The 21,689-nt window shown below is 45.3% G+C and overlaps 1 protein-coding gene across 2 annotated transcripts in view; it reads left to right on the top strand.

Moving 5' to 3' along the window:
* LOC138302007 (uncharacterized) overlaps window positions 1–20,672 on the top strand; it is a 187,355-nt gene extending 166,683 nt beyond the window's left edge. For both annotated transcript variants that reach the window (XM_069242430.1, XM_069242429.1), the window contains exon 8: window positions 19,334–20,672. In XM_069242430.1, coding sequence (XP_069098531.1) covers window positions 19,334–19,773 — 440 coding nt within the window. In that variant the 3' untranslated portion in view covers window positions 19,774–20,672. The remainder of the gene's footprint in view (window positions 1–19,333) is intronic.
* The last annotated feature ends 1,017 nt before the right edge of the window (window positions 20,673–21,689 follow it).

Genomic DNA, 21,689 nt, shown 5'->3' with positions numbered 1-21,689 from the left:
CTAAGTACAATCTTTATCTCTCTGCAAACCGCTGTTGTTAACGCCTGAGCATGTCTTCAGCACCTGCATTTCTGTTCTGAAACAGACTGAGTCAAATGAGTTTTAAGCAGAATTAGTTACAGGCCTGCTAACATCTGCATTCCAGTCAGCTACAGGCTCCTGCTTGCAACATTGCTTCAGATTATGACACCTTGGGCAAGGGACTTCCCAAAGAACATGTGCCCAACTGTCAAGATGTTCTTTCCCGCGGCAACCAACGGCCTACTCTGAAACAATTCTTTTTACCTTTTGATGGTTTTTAATCATCTTATTGGAACCTGGCTGCTGCTTTAGTCTTTGATATGAAATACACAAAAGTATCCTTCCCTTTGTGGTCAGAAATGAATGCTGGAAGATTATCATTTTGATGGAACTTTTACGAAGTAGCATGGCAGATTTAAATTAGGATGCCAAATGGCCACATTTATTTTTTTTGTTGCATTTAGAGGAAGAAGGTAAATGGAAGTGCTTTAGTTACATGCAGGGCCACTGAAATTATGTGTCAGGAAAAGACCAAATTATGAGGCAGGGTTGACCAAGTTATGTGGCAAGAAAGGTCCAATTATGAATTTACAATGCCAATAGCTCTAACTCAAGCAACTGCGAGACCTATTGCGTTGCAAATGCTCTTCTTTTTGGACAGTTAACGCTGTCTGGTAGGCAAGACATGGAAATCAAAACTATAAATATTTTTTAACTAGAAATCATCTCCAAAGGTTAAACTCCAAATACCTGAAAGCAAGGGCCTGCTAGCAAAAAGCTTGGACTGACCAAGCATATTTTTAGCTTTCACTTCGACCCAGCAACAGTCATATTACCAATTTAAACAATTCAGTGAAAAGACATCCAAACCAGCAAAACAGATTTTAGTAAAAAAATACTACAACCCAGCATCAATAAGATCATGCCTAAACCTGTGCTTTTATAGCATGGTTTTGCATTGCATTCTGGGCCTCATGTTGCATATTTGTTTCGGTTTTTGAGAACACCATATTTAAACACAACACACATATACAAATTTGATATTACATCATAAGGGTTCTTCTTAAAATGAAGGCAGTCAGACTCTAGGGCAGACTCTAGTCAGAGTGAGAGATTCATCAATGCTTCTCTGCAGCTCGCTAACTTTGAGGCGATTAAAGAGTGCCTAAGACTAATTTCAATTAGTTTTTTCCTCAGAAAGTCTATTTTTTGTTGGAAAAGCTGTATATCTTGATCACTTGCTCACTTTCTCTGAAAGCAGACCAAAACGTTTCACTCATGACTTGTTTTAACATACCTACAGGAACCCGTGTGTGCAGAGCAGAAGTCGAGGGTACACGCGGGTAGATGGCATCTGCCCACTTTTTTAACAGGGTGGATAACATCTACCCTGCCAAGAGGCTGGGCCCCACAAACATATGCTAAATCTGTCACAATTTAAGTTTTAGACACTGGGACACATTCAGCAATGCCTGCACGTTGTTTGCTTTCGTTAGGAGCAGCTAAGTTCTGGCACGGGGGAGGCTTATTAAAATACATCTGGGCCCATAGCAAAGGGCAAAGTTAAGGGGCCATCAGGCCTTCTTGGTTTGGAGTATACTAGCTGGGAGCTATTGGGAGCCTCACACCCAAATGCAGTGGAGGGGAAACAAAGGCACACAGCTTATCACTTCACAGGTACTTAAGAGAAGCATGGTTTTCATTTTGTTCAGTCCTTATATAAGACCCATGTATGCACTGTAGGAATCTCAGATGTGTTATTCTGTCCCAGTATTTACACAAATAACAATTTAAATACCACTATTTTGTTTTATTTCTTTTATGTCGCTGGTCATCGGGATGTAGGGTATCATAGTGCTTTACATCACATGTACACATTATACTTTGACAATAAATCATGTATGCTTAAATCAATGTACAGGATGTGTTACATAAGACAGTGAGAGTTACACGATGTAGGGGCCACGTGTCCTTAACAGCTCACTGTGGTATACTAGAAGGATTACAATTTCTGAACTTCAAATAAAAAAAGGACCTCTATGTTAAAAGCCGTGACCCACTTGCCCATTTACATAAAATACAAATCTGTCATCTGTCTGACACATAATGTGTAGGAGACATTTTAACCCTCTATGCTACTTTGATTCAAAACTGGGACTAGACAAAACACAGCTCTCTCAAGAAAATATGTTAACTTCCATTTATTACTGTTAGATTTATCCAGCAGACAAAGATCTCTGCAGCAGGTGCTTTAACGTCATAAAATATTTTAAAATGCAGAATTCTCAATCAATTAAGCAGAACAGATTTACTGCCATATGTCTCCTTGTTGACAATTTGTTTGTGGCAGGGTATTAAAAAATAAATGTATAAGTTGAGGCCCAGATTTTGTGTCTGGGTTGCTTCACTTTTTTGGCACATCCCGGCGCAAAATCTCATTTGTTGAATATTGTAATGTGCTGAAATATTTCCATGACATATCTGTTAAACATCTGTGAAGCCTTAACATCTGATGCCACTTCTTCTGATGTCACTTCCTGTGAGGTCATGGGCTGCAATGCCACTTCCTTTGATACCATGTGCAATGTTGTGTGCCCTGATGCCACTTGCATACTACCTAACTTGGTTAGACATCCCCCACTTCTTTTTTAAGGACTTGTGCATTGTGTGTGTGTGTTTAGATTTAAAAACCTTTATCGATTAATCCTTTTTACTCTTTCCACTAGGTTCATCTTACATTACGATTCTGTAAGTTTTTCTTCCTTACACGCCTTCACTTTAATTGATCATAATTCTCAAAAACAAAACAGGACACTCAATCATAGCTTTCTGTTTCATCTCTCTCTCCTTTGAGCTGCTTGTGCCTATCACTTCCATTCCAGCCTAAATGCACAGTACTACCCGAAATCACTGATGGAATGCTCTGAAAAAGATAAGGGCATAAAACAAACCAGCACCAGCTAAGGCATTTTCTTGCAAGCAAAACCAAGCAACAAAGTCCATGGAAACAGTCACCCCTTTACCTCCCTCACCAATGAACTATCACAACTAACTCCTAATGATTTAATCCACCAGAAATAAACTGGAGCCATTTATGAGCACGAGCCGGGCACCATATTTATGGAATGGTGCAAGTCGGTGCAAAGGGTAGGCTAGCGTAAAAAAAAATGACGTTAGCCGGGTGGGGCTGGTGGTATGGATATAGGGGTTTTTGCACCAAAAATGACATTTAAAGTTAAAAAAATGACTCTAACAGCCTAGTGTTATTTTCTGATGAAAACCATCCATACCACATGACTCCTGTCTTAAAAAAGATAGGAGTCATGCCCACCACCCCAATGGCCAACACAAGGGACCAGGGTCCCCTGGGCACAGCAATTGCACCCAGTGCCATGTATGTGGGCCCATTTCAGGGCCCCCAATGGCACTTAAAGAAATAAATACTTACCTGTACTTACCTATAATTACCTGGCATTGGGTCCCCCATCCCCTGCTGTTCCTCTTGTGTGGGTGCGCGTACCCTGGGGCCTGGGGAGGGCACCTGAGGGCTTATTCCATGGTGTTCCACCATGGAAATAGGCCCACAGGTCCCCTAACGCCTGCTCTGACCCAGGTGTTAAATAATGGTGCAAAGCAAGCCTTGCACCATTATTTCACCCCTCCTCCCACGTGGGTGATTTTAGCACAGGAGGATAAATATGGCGCTAAGGCTAAGAGTCATTTTTTTGCACAGGAACGCCTACTTTGCATCTCATTTACGCAAAGTAGGTTTCCACGTCCAAAAAATGACTTTAACTCAATAACTTTGGCACTAGACGAGTCTAGCACCGAAGTATAAATATGTAGTTAGATTTGCACCAAATGTGCGTAAAAACAATGACACAAATTTGGCGCAAAACAAGTATAAATATGCCCCAAAGTGTCTAAATAAAAACCTTACTCGACCACACATTTTGCGTACGTGGACACAGGGCAGTGTTTTAACTTTTGGAGAGAAGGATACCGAGTTCTCGAGTTTATTTGGAAATCGGTGACTACTTTTCACGTCCCTTGGTGCCAAGTGAAGCCCAAGTGGCTTGATTTTAAAACCAACGTAGTTGGCACGCAATGTTTCCTCTCTCTCACACGACACAAGGGCTGTGCTGTGCCGAGGAAAGTGCCAGTGTGTCTGATGCCACAGTTGAAGTCGCCTTAGAGTTTCTTCTGGGAAAAGAAACAGCGCTGTCTGTGGAAAAGCACAAGGAGGCTGTGCCGCGGAGAAAACCACTTCACCCTGTGTGAGGGATGTTTCTAAATACCAATTAACGCCGAAACTAGCACATTATCCTATTCAGGTGTCTTAGAGAATGTATTTTTTCACATTTTAGTTGGCCCGGGCTGAGCGAGTCTTGCTTGACTGATGTAGCCAGTGCAGCTGAGCCCTCAGCCCCCGGCACGTGCGGTGCCAAATTAACTATTTTGTGAGTTTTTATTGTAGAGTATGAGGCGCCACTGGCAGCACAGTGTGGAATGTGCACTTGCCTCTGCCAGAACAGCAAGCGAATAGCGCTGTTTCATATGTGGGCTTCTACTCGGCCTGTGTGCGCCTCGCAGTGCTGGACTGTCAGGAGGTGTTGTAAATGTGTGACTTGTGCATTTTAGTGCAGTTTTGCGGCCCATTACACTAAAATGCATTAGTCTAACTCCTGATGCATGGAATTTGGCAGGGCTGGTAAGCCCGCATGACTGAAGGCCTACACTAATAAAATTAAACATGTACATTTTGGGAAGCTCAAGGTTGCTTCAGATTTAGGGGGCTTTGCTGACAAATGGACTAGCTTGGCCTTGCTCGGCCTTCCCGGGCTACGACTCTGTGCTAAGATGCTGCCTGATATCACCTTTATTCTCATGCAACACCTGTAATATCTCGGCTTATCATTTTAAATTTCTGGTGTCAATTTAAATTTGAAGTATTTTGACAAGAAAAAAAATCAGATCCTATAAGCTCCCTCACAATCATTTCTTGAAGTATTTTTCTCTCGCTGCATCCCTGTCCAACAGACCTGTCATATTGAGAGGACATTTTCCCATTCCAATTCAGCGAAAAGCAAAAACAATACCTACTTAAACTTTGCCTGGACTAAACTCTGATGCCTGTTTTCCTGACTGTTTTCCCATTCTCCTCCTGTGTATTACTCCACTTTTCTGTAGGTGAGCCTGCAGTTCATAAACTCAACTGTCCATGCAGCATTCCTTTAGTCATTGCTCCTTTCTTGTCAATGCTTATCATAATACTCTTCCACCTCATTCCTTAACTTTTCCTGCATCACCTTGTTCCCACCTTTTATGCTGCTCTTCCTACCTCCCCGCTGTATACTTCCCTGTAGGTTCTTGATCTGTCAGTTCTATAATCCAGCTCTTTCTATCTATATTGGGTCTTAACCCCTTCAATAATGCAGATACTAGTATTATCTTGTCATTATGTGTAGAAGATTGGTCAAAATGACCTATGAAATTGGTGACTGCAATATAGGAGATCATTGTTCAAGGAGGATCACCCCTCAGCCCCACGTTTTTTAACATCTATATGTACCCCACTAGCCAACGCCATCTGATCCTGTGACCTCAACAAATTCTCCTGTGGAGATGATACCCAACTCATCCACTTACTCACTGAGAACCCCACCAAAACCAACTTCCACAGATGCATGAAGAGTGCCACCAACTGGATGAAAGGAAACTGCCTGCAGCTAAACACAGACAAGACTGAAGTTCTAATCTAATGTCAGAGCAGCAACACATGGAACGCCTCCTGGTATCCTTTAGAACTATGCCCGCACCCTCTACCTCCGAAAATGCAAGAAACCTCAGAATCATCAGTGACAAAAGGCTCAAAATGGAATCACAGATTAACACTGTCTCCTCTGCTTGCTTCTTCACTTTGTGCATGCTACATAAGATCTTCAAGTGGCTACCCCTACACACGGATGCATTGTGACACAGGCCCTTATCACCAGTTGACTAGACTACCGCAACACCCTCTACGTAGGATTCGGCTTGCAACTCTTACAGAGACTTCAGAGCATACAGAGCACTGCAGCCAGACTCATCCTTGACCTTCCCTGATGATACTACTGCTGATGATGCAGCGCAATGCATACCTTTGCAGCTAAGCTTTGGAACCACTGCTGCATGATGCATCCTCGATTCAGGCCTTCACATCGCAAGCCCTTCTTCGACAGCATTGTCAATGACGATGCAGGACTGTGAATCACAAGGCCTGCAACCTCTACAGAACCAGAGTATGCATGATGCATCTTCAACACAGGATTTTGCATCTCAAGCCCCTGGTCGATAGCATAATGCATGGTGATTCATGGCCTTGAACGACAGCCTCACAGCTCCTGGGAACCTTGACGTGGATTCATGCATCTCTGCAACCAGGATTGAAGGTATTCTTGTTCAGCGTACCTAACCTGGTCCATGTATTCAGCATGCGCTCCATCACAGTTGGCCTGAGCTTGTGAATTTGGTACTGTCCAGTGTGACCACATAACTACAGTTGACACTTTGTGCTTCTAGGTACTGTTTTCACTTTAACCTTTAAAACTTAATAGCTTCGGTTCTACAGATTGGATTTTTGTCATTTTGGTGTCAAATAATTTACCATATTTTACTCTATGGTTCCAGATTGGCGTGGTATTTTTCTTGTGCTGTGTTTCCACTTTATGACTGTTTGAAGTGCTGCATAAACACTTTAACCATTGCCTTTAAGTTAAGCCTGACTGCTTTGTGTCAAGCTACCAGAAGGTTATGCACAGGTTCATTTGGGGTTTGCTTATGTATCACCCTGACAGAGATTGTGAAAACTGCTTGAGTATGGTTTCACCGCCTCAACCAGTAGCCCAATTTCCAACACTCTGGTAAACGGAAAATGGGTAGTGTTGTACCTGGCTTTTTGACAGGGTCATCCCCAAACTTTTTGCCTCCTTCCTCCTATTGTTCCTGACCTGTTGTTGTTGGCTTTTGACCTCTGGGCACTTTACCACTGCTAACCAGTGCTAAAGTGCATATGCTCTCTGTGTAAATTGTACTATTGATTGGTTTATCCATGATTGGCTATTTAATTTACTTATAAGTCCCTAGTAGAGTGCACTACATGTGCCTAGGGCATGTAGATGAAATGCTACTAGTGGGCCTGCAGCACTGGTTGTGCCACCCACTTCAGTAGCCCCTTAACCTTGTCTCAGGCCTGCCATTGCAAGGCCTGTGGGTGCAGTTTCACTGCCACTTCGACTTGGCATTTAAAAGTACTTGCCAAGCTTAGAACTCCCCTTTTTCTACATATAAGTCACCCCTAATGTGTGCCCTAGGTAACACCTAGAGCAGGGTGCTGTGTGGGTAAAAGGCAGGACATGTACCTGTGTAGTTATATGTCCTGGCAGTGTAAAACTCCTAAATTCGTTTTTACACTACTGTGAGGCCTGCTCCCTTCATAGGCTAACATTGGGGCTGCCCTCATACATTGTTGAAGTGGCAACTGCTGATCTGAAAGGAGCAGGAAGGTCATATTTAGTATGGCCAGAATGGTAATACAAAATCCTGCTGACTGGTAAAGTCGGATTTAATATTACTATTCTAGAAATGCCACTTTTAGAAAGTGAGCATTTCTTTGCACTTAAATCTTTCTGTGCCCTTCAATCCACGTCTAGCTAGGTCTAGTTGACAGCTCCTTGTGCATTCACTCAGACACACCCCAAACACAGGGTACTCAGCCTCACTTGCATACATCTGCATTTTGAATGGGTCTTCCTGGGGTGGGAGGGTGGAGAGCCTGCCCTCACACAAAGGACTGCCACACCCCCTACTGGGACTCTGGCAGACAGGATTGAACTGAAAGGGGGCTTGGTGCATTTCTTAGACACTCTTTGAAGTCACCCCCACTTCAAAGGCACAACTTAGTATAAAACAGGGCCTCTGCCCTACCTCATCAGACACTTGCTGGAGGAGAAACCTGAACCAGAAACTACATCCTGCCAAGAAGAACTGCCTGGCTGCTCAAAGGACTCACCTGTCTGCTTTCTACAAAGGACTGCTGCCTTGCTGTTGGCCTGCTGCCTTGCTGAACTCTTGTCTTGCTGTGAAAGTGCTCTCCAAGGGCTTGGATAGAGCTTGCCTCCTGTTCCCTGAAGTCTCAGGACCAAAAAGACTTCTCTTTTTTACTTGGACGCTCCGTGCGCTGAAATTTTCGACGCACAGCTTGTTCCGTGGCGAGAAAAACGCCGCACACCGATGCTGATCGACGCAACGCCTTTGGGACGACCGGAACTTCGACGCACGGCCTCGCAAGGACAACGCCGCCCGACTTCCAAGGAGAAATCGACGTGACGCCTGCTGTGAGAGTGAAATTTCGACGCACAGCCCCGCGGAATGACGTGCAGCCGGAAAACAAGCAGGAGAATCCACGCACAGACCCGGGACATCTGGTAATCCCCGGGAACCATAGAAGGAGACGGTCCGTGTGCTGGAAAATGACGCACGTCTTTCCCCGAGTGAAAAATAATGACGCAAGTCCGTGTGTGAAGGGGCGCAACCGACGCACACACCATTTTTCCTCCCTGTAGAACGACGCACGTCTCCCCGCGTGAAAAATAACGACGCAAGTCCGTGTGTGAAGGGGCGTAACCGACGCACACACCATTTTTCCACGCATCTCCTCTTCTGCGGTCCTCTGCGGAGATTTCCCACCAGAAACCAGGTACTTTGTGCTTGAAAGAGACTTTGTTTGCTTTTTATAGACTTAAGACACTTTATATCACTTTTCAGTGATATCTTTACAAATTCATATTGCATCTTTGATCGTTTTGACCTGCAAATACCCAGATAAATATTATATATTTTTCTGAACACTGTGTGGTGTATTTTTGTGGTGTTATATTATGGTATTGTATTATTTATTGCACAAATGCGTTACACATTGCCTTCTAAGTTAAGCCTGACTGCTCGTGCCAAGCTACCAGAGGGTGGGCACAGGCTGATTTTGGATTGTGTGTGACTTACCCTGACTAGAGTGAGGGTTCTTGCTTGGACAGAGGGCAACCTGACTGTCAACCAAAAACCCCATTTCTAACATTGGTGATCAGCGGTGAGGATAGGACTTGTGTTTGTGCAGTGACATACAGTAGCTAAGTATTTCACTACCTACCCACAGTTGAAGGTCAACTTGATTTTTCATCTTTTTTGCTTTTGGTTCTCTGATGTCCTCCTGGATATACTATTGATATTTTGGACTTTGGATTTTGGTTTTTGCCGGTAAGACCTTATCAGCAATGAGATTGCTTACCTACTCACTCTTTGTGCCTACTGACCACCTCACTAAGGCTGACCTAAGGAGGCTTTGCAGAAAATGGGGCCTTCATGTATCAAGGAGATCTACTAAACTGGAAATGCTACATGCCTACATAGTCTGGGGGTAAGAAAGATGGGCAGAGAGAGAGGCAGAAAAAAAACAAATGACTAAGTACCCCTCAGATGAGGAGGGGGACTGCTCAAATGAGGAGGAAGACTACTCAGATGCGGAAAGAGAACCAGTGAGAGATGAATGGCTCCTAGCTCAAGAGCGGTGGATGGAAGAGCTAGATGAGCAGCTTGAAAGGGCTGAGGCAGCAAGACTCTTAGCCCTAGAAGAAGAAAGGACTGCAGCTCAAGAGCTGAGCTGTGAAGAGCTGAAACTGGAGGCCGGAAGGGCTGAGTCCAGTTCAGATGGTGGCAGCAAAAATCTTGCATCCAGTACTGCTGAAGAAGGGCACAAGCCCAGAGATGTGGTGCCCAACTTGAAGAAGGGAGTTGACACACCCCAGGTGGTTCAAGAATATGAGGTAGTTCCCGTTATGCACAGGGTCCCTGAGAAGGATTGGGGAACTGGCACAGGGAGTCATATTCCTACTGGGGGGAGGGACACTTTACTGACTCAAGCAGAGAGTGACAGAGAAAAGGGTTCCCCCCTGGTGGACGTCCTGGATATAGAGTGTAGAGACATCCCAGAAGAGTATGGGTTGAGTGTCAGGGACAGGCAGATACTGTCTCACCAGTCTCAGGAGGGTGATGTAGAGTCCTTTTCCAAGGCTGAGTTACTGGGTGGTTGGGTGAAGGGTACTGTGGTTAATACATGTGAAGGGCAGAGTGATGTAATTGCTGGAGAGCATATGTCTGGTCCTTATTTTCCAGAGCTGGGCCAACACCAGGTGGAGTGTGAGTTCTCTGACCCCAGGGAACTTACAATGGAGGCAGACTTCTGGGTGAGTACCAGAGAGTCTGAAGAGGCATTTGGGGGTGCTCCTGAAGGGAGTGGTCTAGGTGGTTCCCAACCAAGTGAGGTGGGAGAGGATTGTAGTGTCCCAGGTAGGTCCCAGGTCCTAGATGGTTCCATGAGGGAACACCAGGAGGGAAGCCTAGCCTGTACCGTAGGGCCACATGTTGAGGGAATCCCGCAGTGTCAGAAGAACTTGGGGGGGTGACTGTAGCCAGCATCCCAACAGTTCTGGTGTCTGGCAGTACCACTCCTAGTGAGTGGGTGCAGAAGTCCAGACATAGGGTTGAGAGGGGGTTGCGGACCCCAGTGGAGGACCTGGACAGTCAGGGGTCAGCTCTGAGAGCAGAGCCCCCCAGGAATGACCCAGGTGAAACCGTTTCTGGTTTGGGGGAGACCCAGACTCTGCCAGATGGGCAGAGGTCAGGAGACCTGCGCCAACCAGACTCTTGTGTGGCTGTTGGGGACGGTGTGTCCCTTGTGGGGGGGGGAGTGCCACCCAGGAAGTCCTGGTATGCCAGGCAATGGTTCAACCTCAGGGTGGTGACTCTGGGTTGGCTAACCAGGTTCAGAGGTTAAACTCTGACCTGGTGGGGGGTAGGTGTGCCCCCCAGAAAGTCCTGGTATGCCAGGCAATGGTTCAACCTCAGGGAGGTAACTCTAGGTTGGATACCCAGGTTCAGAGGCTAAACTCTGACCTGGTGGAGGGTCAGTGTGCCCTCCAGGAAGTCCTGGCGTGCCAGGCAAATGTTCAACTTCAGGGTGGTGACTCTGAGTTGGATCGCCAAATTCAGAGGTTAAACTCTGACCTGGTGGGGGGTAGACGTGCCCCCCAGAAAGTCCTGGTTTGCCAGGCAGTGATCCAGTCTGAGGGTACAGACCCTGGGCTGGAAGACCAGATTCAGGGTGTCCCCCCGTACCTGGAGGGAGGGGCTACTGATAACAGTGCCCCTACCATGTTGTCTTCTGAGGAGGCCACCCCTAGTTGGCGGGTGCTGGACCCCAGAAGGGAGGGCAGGGTGAGGGAAGCCTCACCCCAGGCCCTAGTCCAACCTGAAGGTACAGACCCCAGGTTTGGGGGGCCGTTGCAGGTTAACAGCCCAGCACTGGTGGAGGAATGGTACAGGGCGACTTCTATAAGCACCCTGACCATGTTGGACTCTGGGGGTACCGCTCCAGGAGGGAGGGTACAGAGCCCCAGAGGGGAGGACCAGGTTCAGGCTGTCATCCCTGACCTGGTGGAAGGGAGAGTGGTTAAAGGGTGCCCAGCACCTGGGGCTACCGCCCCCCACTCTCCACAGCCACAGTGGTGGGAGAGCTTTGAGAGGCCTGGGGCCTGGCTCCCATCCCTGGCAGCTGTCAGTAGCCACTGTGGCTTGTTGTCCGGGTGGACAGAGTTATTCCTGGGGAGGGGACAAGTGTCACACCCCGAGGGTAGAGTGGGTAACACCACTGTGTTAGTCCTGGTGGTACTATCCTGCTCCTGGGATACATCTGTGAGCAAAGTAAGGTTAGGTGCTGCACAGATGGGATCCGCAGGTAAGGAGAAAGGTTCCCCATGGATGGGCTTAGTGGGCCCTGAGAGTATGGACAGAGGGATCCAATTGGAGTCAGGAAGGCGAAGAACTGGAGCATGCCCCTGCTGTTGTGGGCCTGGGTCCTTGTTCTGTAGCCTCAAACAGGGAAGTACATCAGGATAGTGATTGTTCTCCGCTGGCTTTAGGCTGGTAGGGGGTCATGTTGTACCTGGCTTTTTGACAGGGTCATCCCCAAACTTTTTGCCACCTTCCTCCTATTTTTCCTGACCTGTTGTTGTTGGCTTTTGACCTCTGGGCACTTTACCACTGCTAACCAGTGCTAAAGTGCATATGCTCTCTGTGTAAATTGTACTATTGATTGGTTTATCCATGATTGGCTATTTAATTTACTTATAAGTCCCTAGTAGAGTGCACTACATGTGCCTAGGGCATGTAGATTAAATGCTACTAGTGGGCCTGCAGCACTGATTGTGCCACCCACTTCAGTAGCCCCTTAACCTTGTCTCAGGCCTGCCATTGCAAGGCCTGTGGGTGCAGTTTCACTGCCACTTCGACTTGGCATTTAAAAGTACTTGCCAAGCCTAGAACTCCCCTTTTTCTGCATATAAGTCACCCCTAATGTGTGCCCTAGGTAACCCCTAGAGCAGGGTGCTGTGTGGGTAAAAGGCAGGACATGTACCTGTGTAGTTATATGTCCTGGTAGTGTAAAACGGGAAACATCCTGAACAACTAGGTCTAAACCACTACTTGCCTGATCCACTACTGCTAAACAACTAAAAAGTCTCTACAACTAAGTACTGAACAACTACTGTCTAAACAACAATTGTGCCTGAATAACAATTGCCTGAACAACTAATTTTAAGGTAAGGTTTTCTTTTTGTTTTTTATGGTTTATTAGTTGTTTAGAATATATATATATATATTAGTTGTTCGGGCAATTGTTATTCAGGCACAATTGTTGTTTAGACAGTAGTTGTTGAGTACTTAGTTGTAGAGACGTTTTAGTTGTTTAGCAGTAGTGGTTTAGGCTATGGTTGTTTAGGACCTAGTTGTTCTGCCACATATTTGTGTAAAACTCCTAAATTCGTTTTTACACTACTGTGAGGCCTGCTCCCTTCATAGGCTAACATTGGGGCTGCCCTCATACATTGTTGAAGTGGCAGCTGCTGATCTGAAAGGAGCAGGAAGGAGGTCATATTTAGTATGGCCAGAATGGTAATACAAAATCCTTCTGACTGGTGAAGTCGGATTTAATATTACTATTCTAGAAATGCCACTTTTAGAAAGTGAGCATTTCTTTGCACTTAAATCTTTCTGTGCCCTTCAATCCACGTCTGGCTAGGTCTAGTTCACAGCTCCTTGTGCATTCACTCAGACACACCCCAAACACAGGGTACTCAGCCTCACTTGCATACATCTGCATTTTGAATGGGTCTTCCTGGGATGGGAGGGTGGAGGGCCTGCCCTCACACAAAGGACTGCCACACCCCCTACTGGGACTCTAGAAGACAGGATTGAACTGAAAGGGGGCTTGGTGCATTTCTCAGACACTCTTTGAAGTCACCCCCACTTCAAAGGCACAACTTAGTATAAAACAGGGCCTCTGCCCTACCTCATCAGACACTTGCTGGAGGAGAAACCTGAACCAGAAACTACATCCTGCCAAGAAGAACTGCCTGGCTGCTCAAAGGACTCACCTGTCTGCTTTCTACAAAGGACTGCTGCCTTGCTGTTGGCCTGCTGCCTTGCTGAACTCTTGTCTGGCTGTGAAAGTGCTCTCCAAGGGCTTGGATAGAGCTTGCCTCCTGTTCCCTGAAGTCTCAGGACCAAAAAGACTTCTCTTTTTCACTTGGACGCTCAGTGCGCTGAAATTTTCGACGCACAGCTTGTTCCGCGGCGAGAAAAACGCCGCACACCGACGCTGATCGACGCAACGCCTTTGGGACGACCGGAACTTCGACGCACGGCCTCGCAAGGACAACGCCGCCCGACTTCCAAGGAGAAATCGACGTGACGCCTGCCGTGAGAGCGAAATTTCGACGCACAGCCCCACAGAATGGCTCGCAGCCGGAAAACAAGCAGGAGAATCCACGCACAGACCCGGGACATCTGGTAATCCCGGCGAACCATAGAAGGAGACGGTCCGCGTGCCGGAAAATGACGCACGTCTTCCCCCGAAAAATAATGCCGCAAGTCCGTGTGTGAAGGGGCGCAACCGGCGCACACACCATTTTTCCTCCCTGTAGAACGAAGCACGTCTCCCCGCGTGAAAAATAAGAACGCAAGTCCGTGTGTGAAGGGACGTAACCGACGCACACACCATTTTTCCACGCATCTCCTCTTCTGCGGTCCTCTGCGGAGATTTCCCACCAGAAACCAGCTACTTTGTGCTTGAAAGAGACTTTGTTTGCTTTTTAAAGACTTAAGACACTTTGAGGGTGATTCCAAGTGCCGCCCGCCAAGCGGGAACCGCCAGAAGACCGTACCGCGGTCAAAAGACCGCAGCGGTCATTCTGGGTTTCCCACTGGGCTGGCAGGCGACCGCCAAAAGGCCGCCCGCCAGCCCAGCGGGAAACACCCTTCCACGAGGAAGCCGGCTCCGAATGGAGCCGGCGGAGTGGAAGGGGTGCGACGGGTGCAGTAGCACCCGTCGTTAATTTCAGTGTCTGCTAAGCAGACACTGAAATTCTAAGTGGGGCCCTCTTACGGGGGCCCCTGCAGTGCCCATGCCATTGGCATGGGCACTGCAGGGGCCCCCAGGGGCCCCACGACACCCCATACCGCCATCCTGTTCCTGGCGGCCGAAACCGCCAGGAACAGGATGGCGGTATGGGGGTCGGAATCCCCATGGCGGCGCAGCTTGAGGATTCCCCTGGGCAGCGGAAAGCCGGCGGTACACCGCCGACTTTCCGTTTCTGGCCGCAGCTGTACCGCCGCAGTCAGAATGCCCAAAGCAGCACCGCCAGCCTGTTGGCGGTGCTCCCGCGGACCACGGCCCTGGCGGTTTTTACCGCCAGGGTCGTAATCAGGCCCTTTATATCACTTTTCAGTGATATCTTTACAAATTCATATTGCATCTTTGATCGTTTTGACCTGCAAATACCCAGATAAATTTTATATATTTTTCTAAACACTGTGTGGTGTATTTTTGTGGTGTTATATTATGGTATTGTATTATTTATTGCACAAATGCTTTACACATTGCCTTCTAAGTTAAGCCTGACTGCTCGTGCCAAGCTACCAGAGGGTGGGCACAGGCTGATTTTGGATTGTGTGTGACTTACCCTGACTAGAGTGAGGGTTCTTGCTTGGACAGAGGGCAACCTGACTGCCAACCAAAAACCCAATTTCTAACAGGTAGAGATTGATGTGACTGGTTTAATTGTTGATTTTTCAGCTTAGTGGCTTAATTTTGGGGAAAAGGTGTGGTGATTTGGTAGGTGTGATTTACATCTGTCTGCTTTAGAGTTTGTATGAAGTTTTGCGTCTCATGTGCCTTGATGTTTCCCTTTTTTCTATATTTTTTAAATGGAGGGAGAGCTGTTCTATCCTGTTTTGTACGTGTCAAGATTACATGTTTGTCTGTTAGAGGTTCTGTGATGCTCTTTGGATGAGCTACAGTAGACATCATAGCTCCTGGTGGGGTTTTACCTTGTGCCTAAGATGTAAGATAAAAGTATGATAGACTTACATGTGAATTTTAAAGCCTGCTAACTTTTATCCTCGTAGAGAAGTCCTCAGCTTTCAACACCATCAACAATGACTTCCTCCTAGAAACCACGCAAGAAAAAATTATCAAGGACTGAACTATCCGAAATAGCTTGGGCCATACTTCTGAAACAGGATACAGTTTGTTTGAGGTTATTGAGATAAACTCTTGACTCTTGTGCCTGTGGCCTTCGAGGTTTATGGTACAGATGTGAGGCACCGAGCATTTAAACTGTAGTAACATGGAGTACTCTATGATGTTATTGATCCACCTTTGTGCACCAGAGAATTGGTTGGTCTAGAATCTTGGTGGCATTTTTTAGGTGGCGTCTAGACAGAGTGCATGTGCTGTCTGCAAGACCTGTTAGAATGAGTATAGGATGTTTCTCCCGCCTGCCGCTTACTATAGGTAGAAGGCAGTGTCACTCTTGTTTTGCTGCCTCCTAATTGGTTTGGCAGCTGATACGTCATTTCCTGTACTTGGCTGAGGCTCACCGGCTAAGTACAGTTTAATTACTCCTGGAACATTTTTCTGTTGTTTGGACGGACTATTTTTTTTGGTTTCCTGCCTCTTGTGTTTGTCAATAAGCACTCGCATTCACGCACGCGGTTTGTTTTTCGCGTTTGCCCTTCACTTGGTCCTTACTTTACATAATCAGTAAATACAAGTAGTTGTGTCGTGAGTGTGTTTTGTACATTGTTTTGTGGCTTTATACAGCATGAAATTGACCCAGGAATGAATCCCCAATAGCAGCTCTCCCCGCACAGATGGAGAGCCGATAATACAATGTGCACTGCACTCGGGGAAACTCACTCCATAATGCTTTGCATGCATTCTTTTTTCAACACCTGTTTGGCCATTACTCATCCTGTGGGGGTCCTAGGGCAATGGGACCACCACCAAAACATTCAGAACGGTGTGCTCTTTCTGTCCAGGCCATCTTGTAGGTCACACTAAGCTACATTTGGCCCAAAAAGCATAACCTCTTCCACCATTCAATACATATTTAGATTTCTCTCTTATAGCTGGAACTTTTGTTTTTGCAGCTGAGAGGAGTTTGTGTTATAAAGCCCTTGTTTGTAGTAATATTCTGACATCCTTGCTTGGCCTGCAAATGTGTAATGCACTATGCTCTCGATGGACTGAAGGATGATACCTGCCCCAAGGCACTACTAACTCAGTAGGCTCCACAGGAACATCTTGCCACGACCAGTGGTATTGTACCTTCTGCTAATGCATAAACACAGTTTATTTCTGATAAAGGTTTAATGCATGCACAAGCACAGTTTATTTCTGATAAAGATTTAATGTACGGCATGGCTAAATATTTCAGTTATTTCACTGAGGACCTGGCACTACTCCAGCCATTTCCGGGTTGGGGGACATTCTGAGATTTTGAAGTCAGAAGAAGTTCTGGCAGCGTTCTGTGACACTGTACAATGAGTGCTTTTGGCTCCACAGGGACATCTAGCCACGACCAGTGGTACTGCACATTCTGCTGTTGACTCTACAGGGACATCTAGTAACGAACTGCTGCCTTGTGCAGCTGACTCCACAGTTAAATGATATTTAAAAGGACTGCGAGGCCTGAAAATGTGTATTACACTATGCCCTCAAAGGGCAGATTATATGGTTACACTGCAATGTTCTTTATCATTCTTTTTAATGTGATTATGGCCTCTGGGAGCTGAATATATGGTTACATGACCATGTTTCTTCCAAATGCCATTTTTACTGTGGTGCTCTGTAGGGGCTGTTCAGACCATTACAGTCTAATGTCAAGTGCATGAAGGAATGCACAAACAGTTAATTTCTGATAAAGGTTTAATGCGCTGCATGGCTAAATATTTATCCCAAATATGAGGTTTTCATTACCATTTACAACGCCCAGAGTTCTAACTCTTGCTAATGCGAGACCCATTGTATTGTAAATGCTTGTAATATTTTTGTCACGCTTTGTCACACAGGATTTTGGTTAAGACGTCTTAAAACTTTGCTTCCAATGGTTCTTTTTGCTGCACTTTCCATCTTATAGGATAGCTATTTACTATGTAGGGATCCCCACCTGATCCTTTTGTTACACTGTGTAAACCTTACTGTAGAATAGCAGTTTAAAAAAAAATAGCTTGAACACGCTGGGCCTTTTTTTTCTCTTCTACGGCTAAAATAGGGGGCAACGAAAAAGCAACCAAATGTTTTATGACCATACCACATTTAGGAACACGTTCACAGTCAGTGCATGTAGCTATTTTGTCCTATAAAAGTGTTCTTTGCCAAATCTAAACCTTATTTGGGTAAATAATACATGGCTGTACTTACAGGTGGCCTGTCATGTTGAGATCCCTGCTCAAAGACCTGATAGATAGTAGTGCTTGAGATTCCCCTATTAAAGTTTTGCTTTGAAGAATTTAGCAACCTGAGCATGCATTGAGACCATACTACGTACATCATAAGCGAAAGGCTAGATGGAGCAGATGCAACGCAGCGCCGAGTGCCACAGAGTGTTTCCTGGTTCTTGTCATCTGAGACTGTCAAACCCTGTCATGCAGCAATGTAATTTAGCAATTTGCTTAGATGGCATTATCTGCTTAGATGGCACTATCTGCTCGTGAATAAAAATAGGCTGAAGAACACTGGGCTAAACTTCTTGACTAAAGAGGTGTTGACTTAGAAATAGAATGGGTGAAGCAAAAACTGTATCACTGGTTAGTAACTGATGTGCGTGGGCTCCTGGGCTTCTCCCTTCATGAGCCACCGATAAGCCCATTCCAAAATTAACATTTCAAAGTGCAGCTGATACTGCCAAGAAGGGTATGGCTGTTGCTGTGGGTATAACTTTCATATTTGTCCCTGCCTAAGAGGCATAGCTATCTACGGTGGAGGAGTTGCCATCAAGTCCCCTGGGCCCCGGACAATAGGCCTGACACACACCCAGAAAGCTAATTTAGCTCCCTCCTTCCATACACCAGACAGTGCATGGCCTCCTATCCAATGACATTGGAGATCTCCAGCTACCATGGAGAAGATTTCCATCCTGAAGCTCATTCTTGGTGATCGTCTGGCAGGACTGAGCAAAGCATCTTTGCCGCCCTAAAAATACTGTTCCAACTTGAGACTACTCGTCACTGGCCATGTGTTACCTTAGTTGCTTGTGGGGGCATTCTGGTATTGCTTGTTGGTGGCCTGGGCAACTGCCCAACAGCCATCTGGGAAAGGGTTGTTCATAAGAGTATCAGAAGACATCTTTAGAAAGATGAGTAGACAGTGGGAAACAAGATTCAGCCTCATTCACACTACAGGCTTCATCCCCCTTTGCATCACTGGAGACCTTTCACAGTGTTACACAAGGATCTTCTATAAGTGTTTTGGTAATATCAAGTTCTTATCCTAACTTTCCATCTCTGATATATACACACTGGTATTACATTAACAACACCAAAACAATCCCTCACATATAGTGACACTAAAATGCTATTTGTCAGTGTGCTTTTCACACCTGACATGATATCTTAGTTGGAACCTGTACTCACGTGACAAAAATTATGCACCATTTATGGGAACATGATCAATTCTATCAGGAATAGCCCCAAAATATTTGGCAATTGCCATTTGAAATAGGGATTTTATTCATTTTATAAAAATATTTATAAATATGTCTGTATGCCACTCACATGCTTGGGTGCAACACTATGAAGATAATAAATGTAAGAAACTATAGGATGCAAAGTTCATTCTTTAGTATAATATAACTCAGTTCTGCTGTTGTCTCATTTGCAGGTCACCACCATCATGGCCCTGATGCGTGCGACTGTCTTTTCAAAGCTGGAGGGTGTATGATAGGAGCAGCACCACCTCCGGACATGGCCTGCCGCTGCACAAAAAAAGATCCTATGACCTGTGTAGGAGAAGTAACAGGTTGTGCCCAACCTAATGCTTTTTTTTGTAAGAATCCAGATAAATCTCTAAGCACCTGCCTTCAGGGTGGTGGTAACTGTAGAGCCTACTCTGACAGTTGTGACTGCGAGTATCACCCTGGTGGCTGTAAAATCTCTCGTTTGTCCGTACCCCATACTGCATGTAAGTGTGAATACACATCAGCGTGGACATGTGGTGGCAATATAGTGAAGTGCACAGATGCAACTTCTGAAAAGTGTATTAAGCCTGATACATCCGAAGAGTCCTGCTTACAGGGTGGCGGGGTCTGTAACTACAAGTAAAGCAACAGAGCTCAGTGCTAGTGCTTCCTAAATGAATCTTCACCAAGTAAGATTGTTTTGCTTTGTTTGACCAATGATTCTGTATCATGAAAATGTTGTCTTTTCCAATGAAGTATAAAGAAATAACTTTGGAACCATTCTAAATAAATACTTCACTTGCACATTAACCATATGATCTCTGTTAAATGTGCACTAGCTACCCAATCTCAACTCTATCTAGTTTCTACTGGTCTCTTCTATGTATGAAAAGATCTCAGATTGGAGCTCCCAATAACAGAGACGCCTGGAGAAGCTATTTGGTTTGATCTCACAGTTCTGACTTAAAAATATCTGCTACGTTTTTGAGTTTAACTCTAAGAATAACTGATTTTGAGTCACTGACTCAAACTTAACCATTTTGACTCCTTGGTGTCCACACAATTGCACACATTGTTTTGATGCATGTGGGGTGGTATGTCATGAGTCAGTGGTAGCACTGTAAAGTCAATAGTAATATAAATGTTTGAATGATTGATTGAAGTGGGTGCACCAGCGAAGACAGGCCCAATATCGCGTGCAGTAATAAATGAGTGCTCAACACCGTATATGGCTTTTGTAATGTATTACCCCATTAAAAGTATAAAGGACTTCTTGATGCAACACTTACCATGGTCAAGCAACAGGCATGATGAGTCATGCTATAATGCGGCTCCCTCTGCGATATTGACACCATTCAGCGATCAGTATTTTTCCCATCAAAATGATAGGTTTGTTGTATGTTAAAATTTATGGTATAGCTAGATTTGGTTGGCTTTGTATGAATGAGTGGTTCCTAATCTTTATGTGTCCCATTGATGCATCATTGATGAATTTCATATGCTTTTCATCGGTAAAGAGGTGTTTAAATAGTTATGAAATGCTCAATAAAAACAATGTATCCACTATATGTAGTAAGTCTGGGAATTTACATTAATTTACATGAACTCGTTATGCAAATGACTTTAGCTCTCTGCCCCTTCTTCATACAGATGAAAACACTGTTTAGTTCAGCTTTGGAAAGTAGAGAGGGGGATGATGGATTGGGGCCTTTCTCCCCAGAGATCTTTGTAGGATCACCTGCACCCTACTCCTGTCCTTACTAGAGAGATTCCAGTATTGGGTTTGAAGTGTCATGTCATGCAAGAAAAAAAGAACAAGCCAAATGCTAGCTGTGAGAGCTTTGATTCTAGATTGCCTAATGGACTGAAGGTTGACATCAAAATGGTTATAAGTATTTTGATTTGGGGTTCCGATGGGTTTGTGGTTAGTTGTCAACGTTTTTTTTCCCAGCTGGGAAGCATACAGAAAGCAGGATAGAGGGTGTTTCTAAGATGAGACACAGATTAAAATACACACGCGTGAAGGAGTTCATCCCCCAAGAAGGAAAAGTACTTTCCCTGCAAATTAAATTATGAAAAGCAGCGGTTTTCACTGTTTCTACACTTCACTATGGTCAAATTTGCCAAGGTTTGTTTTCCCACTCTTTTCCATTAACATTCACATTTTAATTGCACCAGTGATTGACACACTTCCATTTTTGAGGTGTTTTGCTACCTATTTTCTTGCAGATACTGATTTTTTTTCCCAGTATGTTTGTATGGCAACAAAGTGTATAGAGCAACAGTGAGCCACTGCCGGCTTCCACCTGTTGGCTGCACCAACAGATGCAAATGTGAAAAGAAGATGGGGTTCCCAAGCAAAGATAGACATATTCGTATTTTTTTAAATCAAGGCCTCTGATAGAGGATGCTAAATACAGGCTTTGAAGAAATGTAGTAGGCATAAGTGGAAATCAGGCAGATGCAGAGGAAGGAAGCAGCTAGTGGAACCACAAGTTAAGGCTTTTGCACTACCAGTATGCAACACATGAACATTTGTACTTATTTTGACATCACCAT

This window comes from Pleurodeles waltl, chromosome 6 (genome assembly GCF_031143425.1).
Source record: "Pleurodeles waltl isolate 20211129_DDA chromosome 6, aPleWal1.hap1.20221129, whole genome shotgun sequence".
NCBI classification, from domain to species: domain Eukaryota; kingdom Metazoa; phylum Chordata; class Amphibia; order Caudata; family Salamandridae; genus Pleurodeles; species Pleurodeles waltl.
This window is presented reverse-complemented; position numbering and strand designations above follow the sequence as displayed.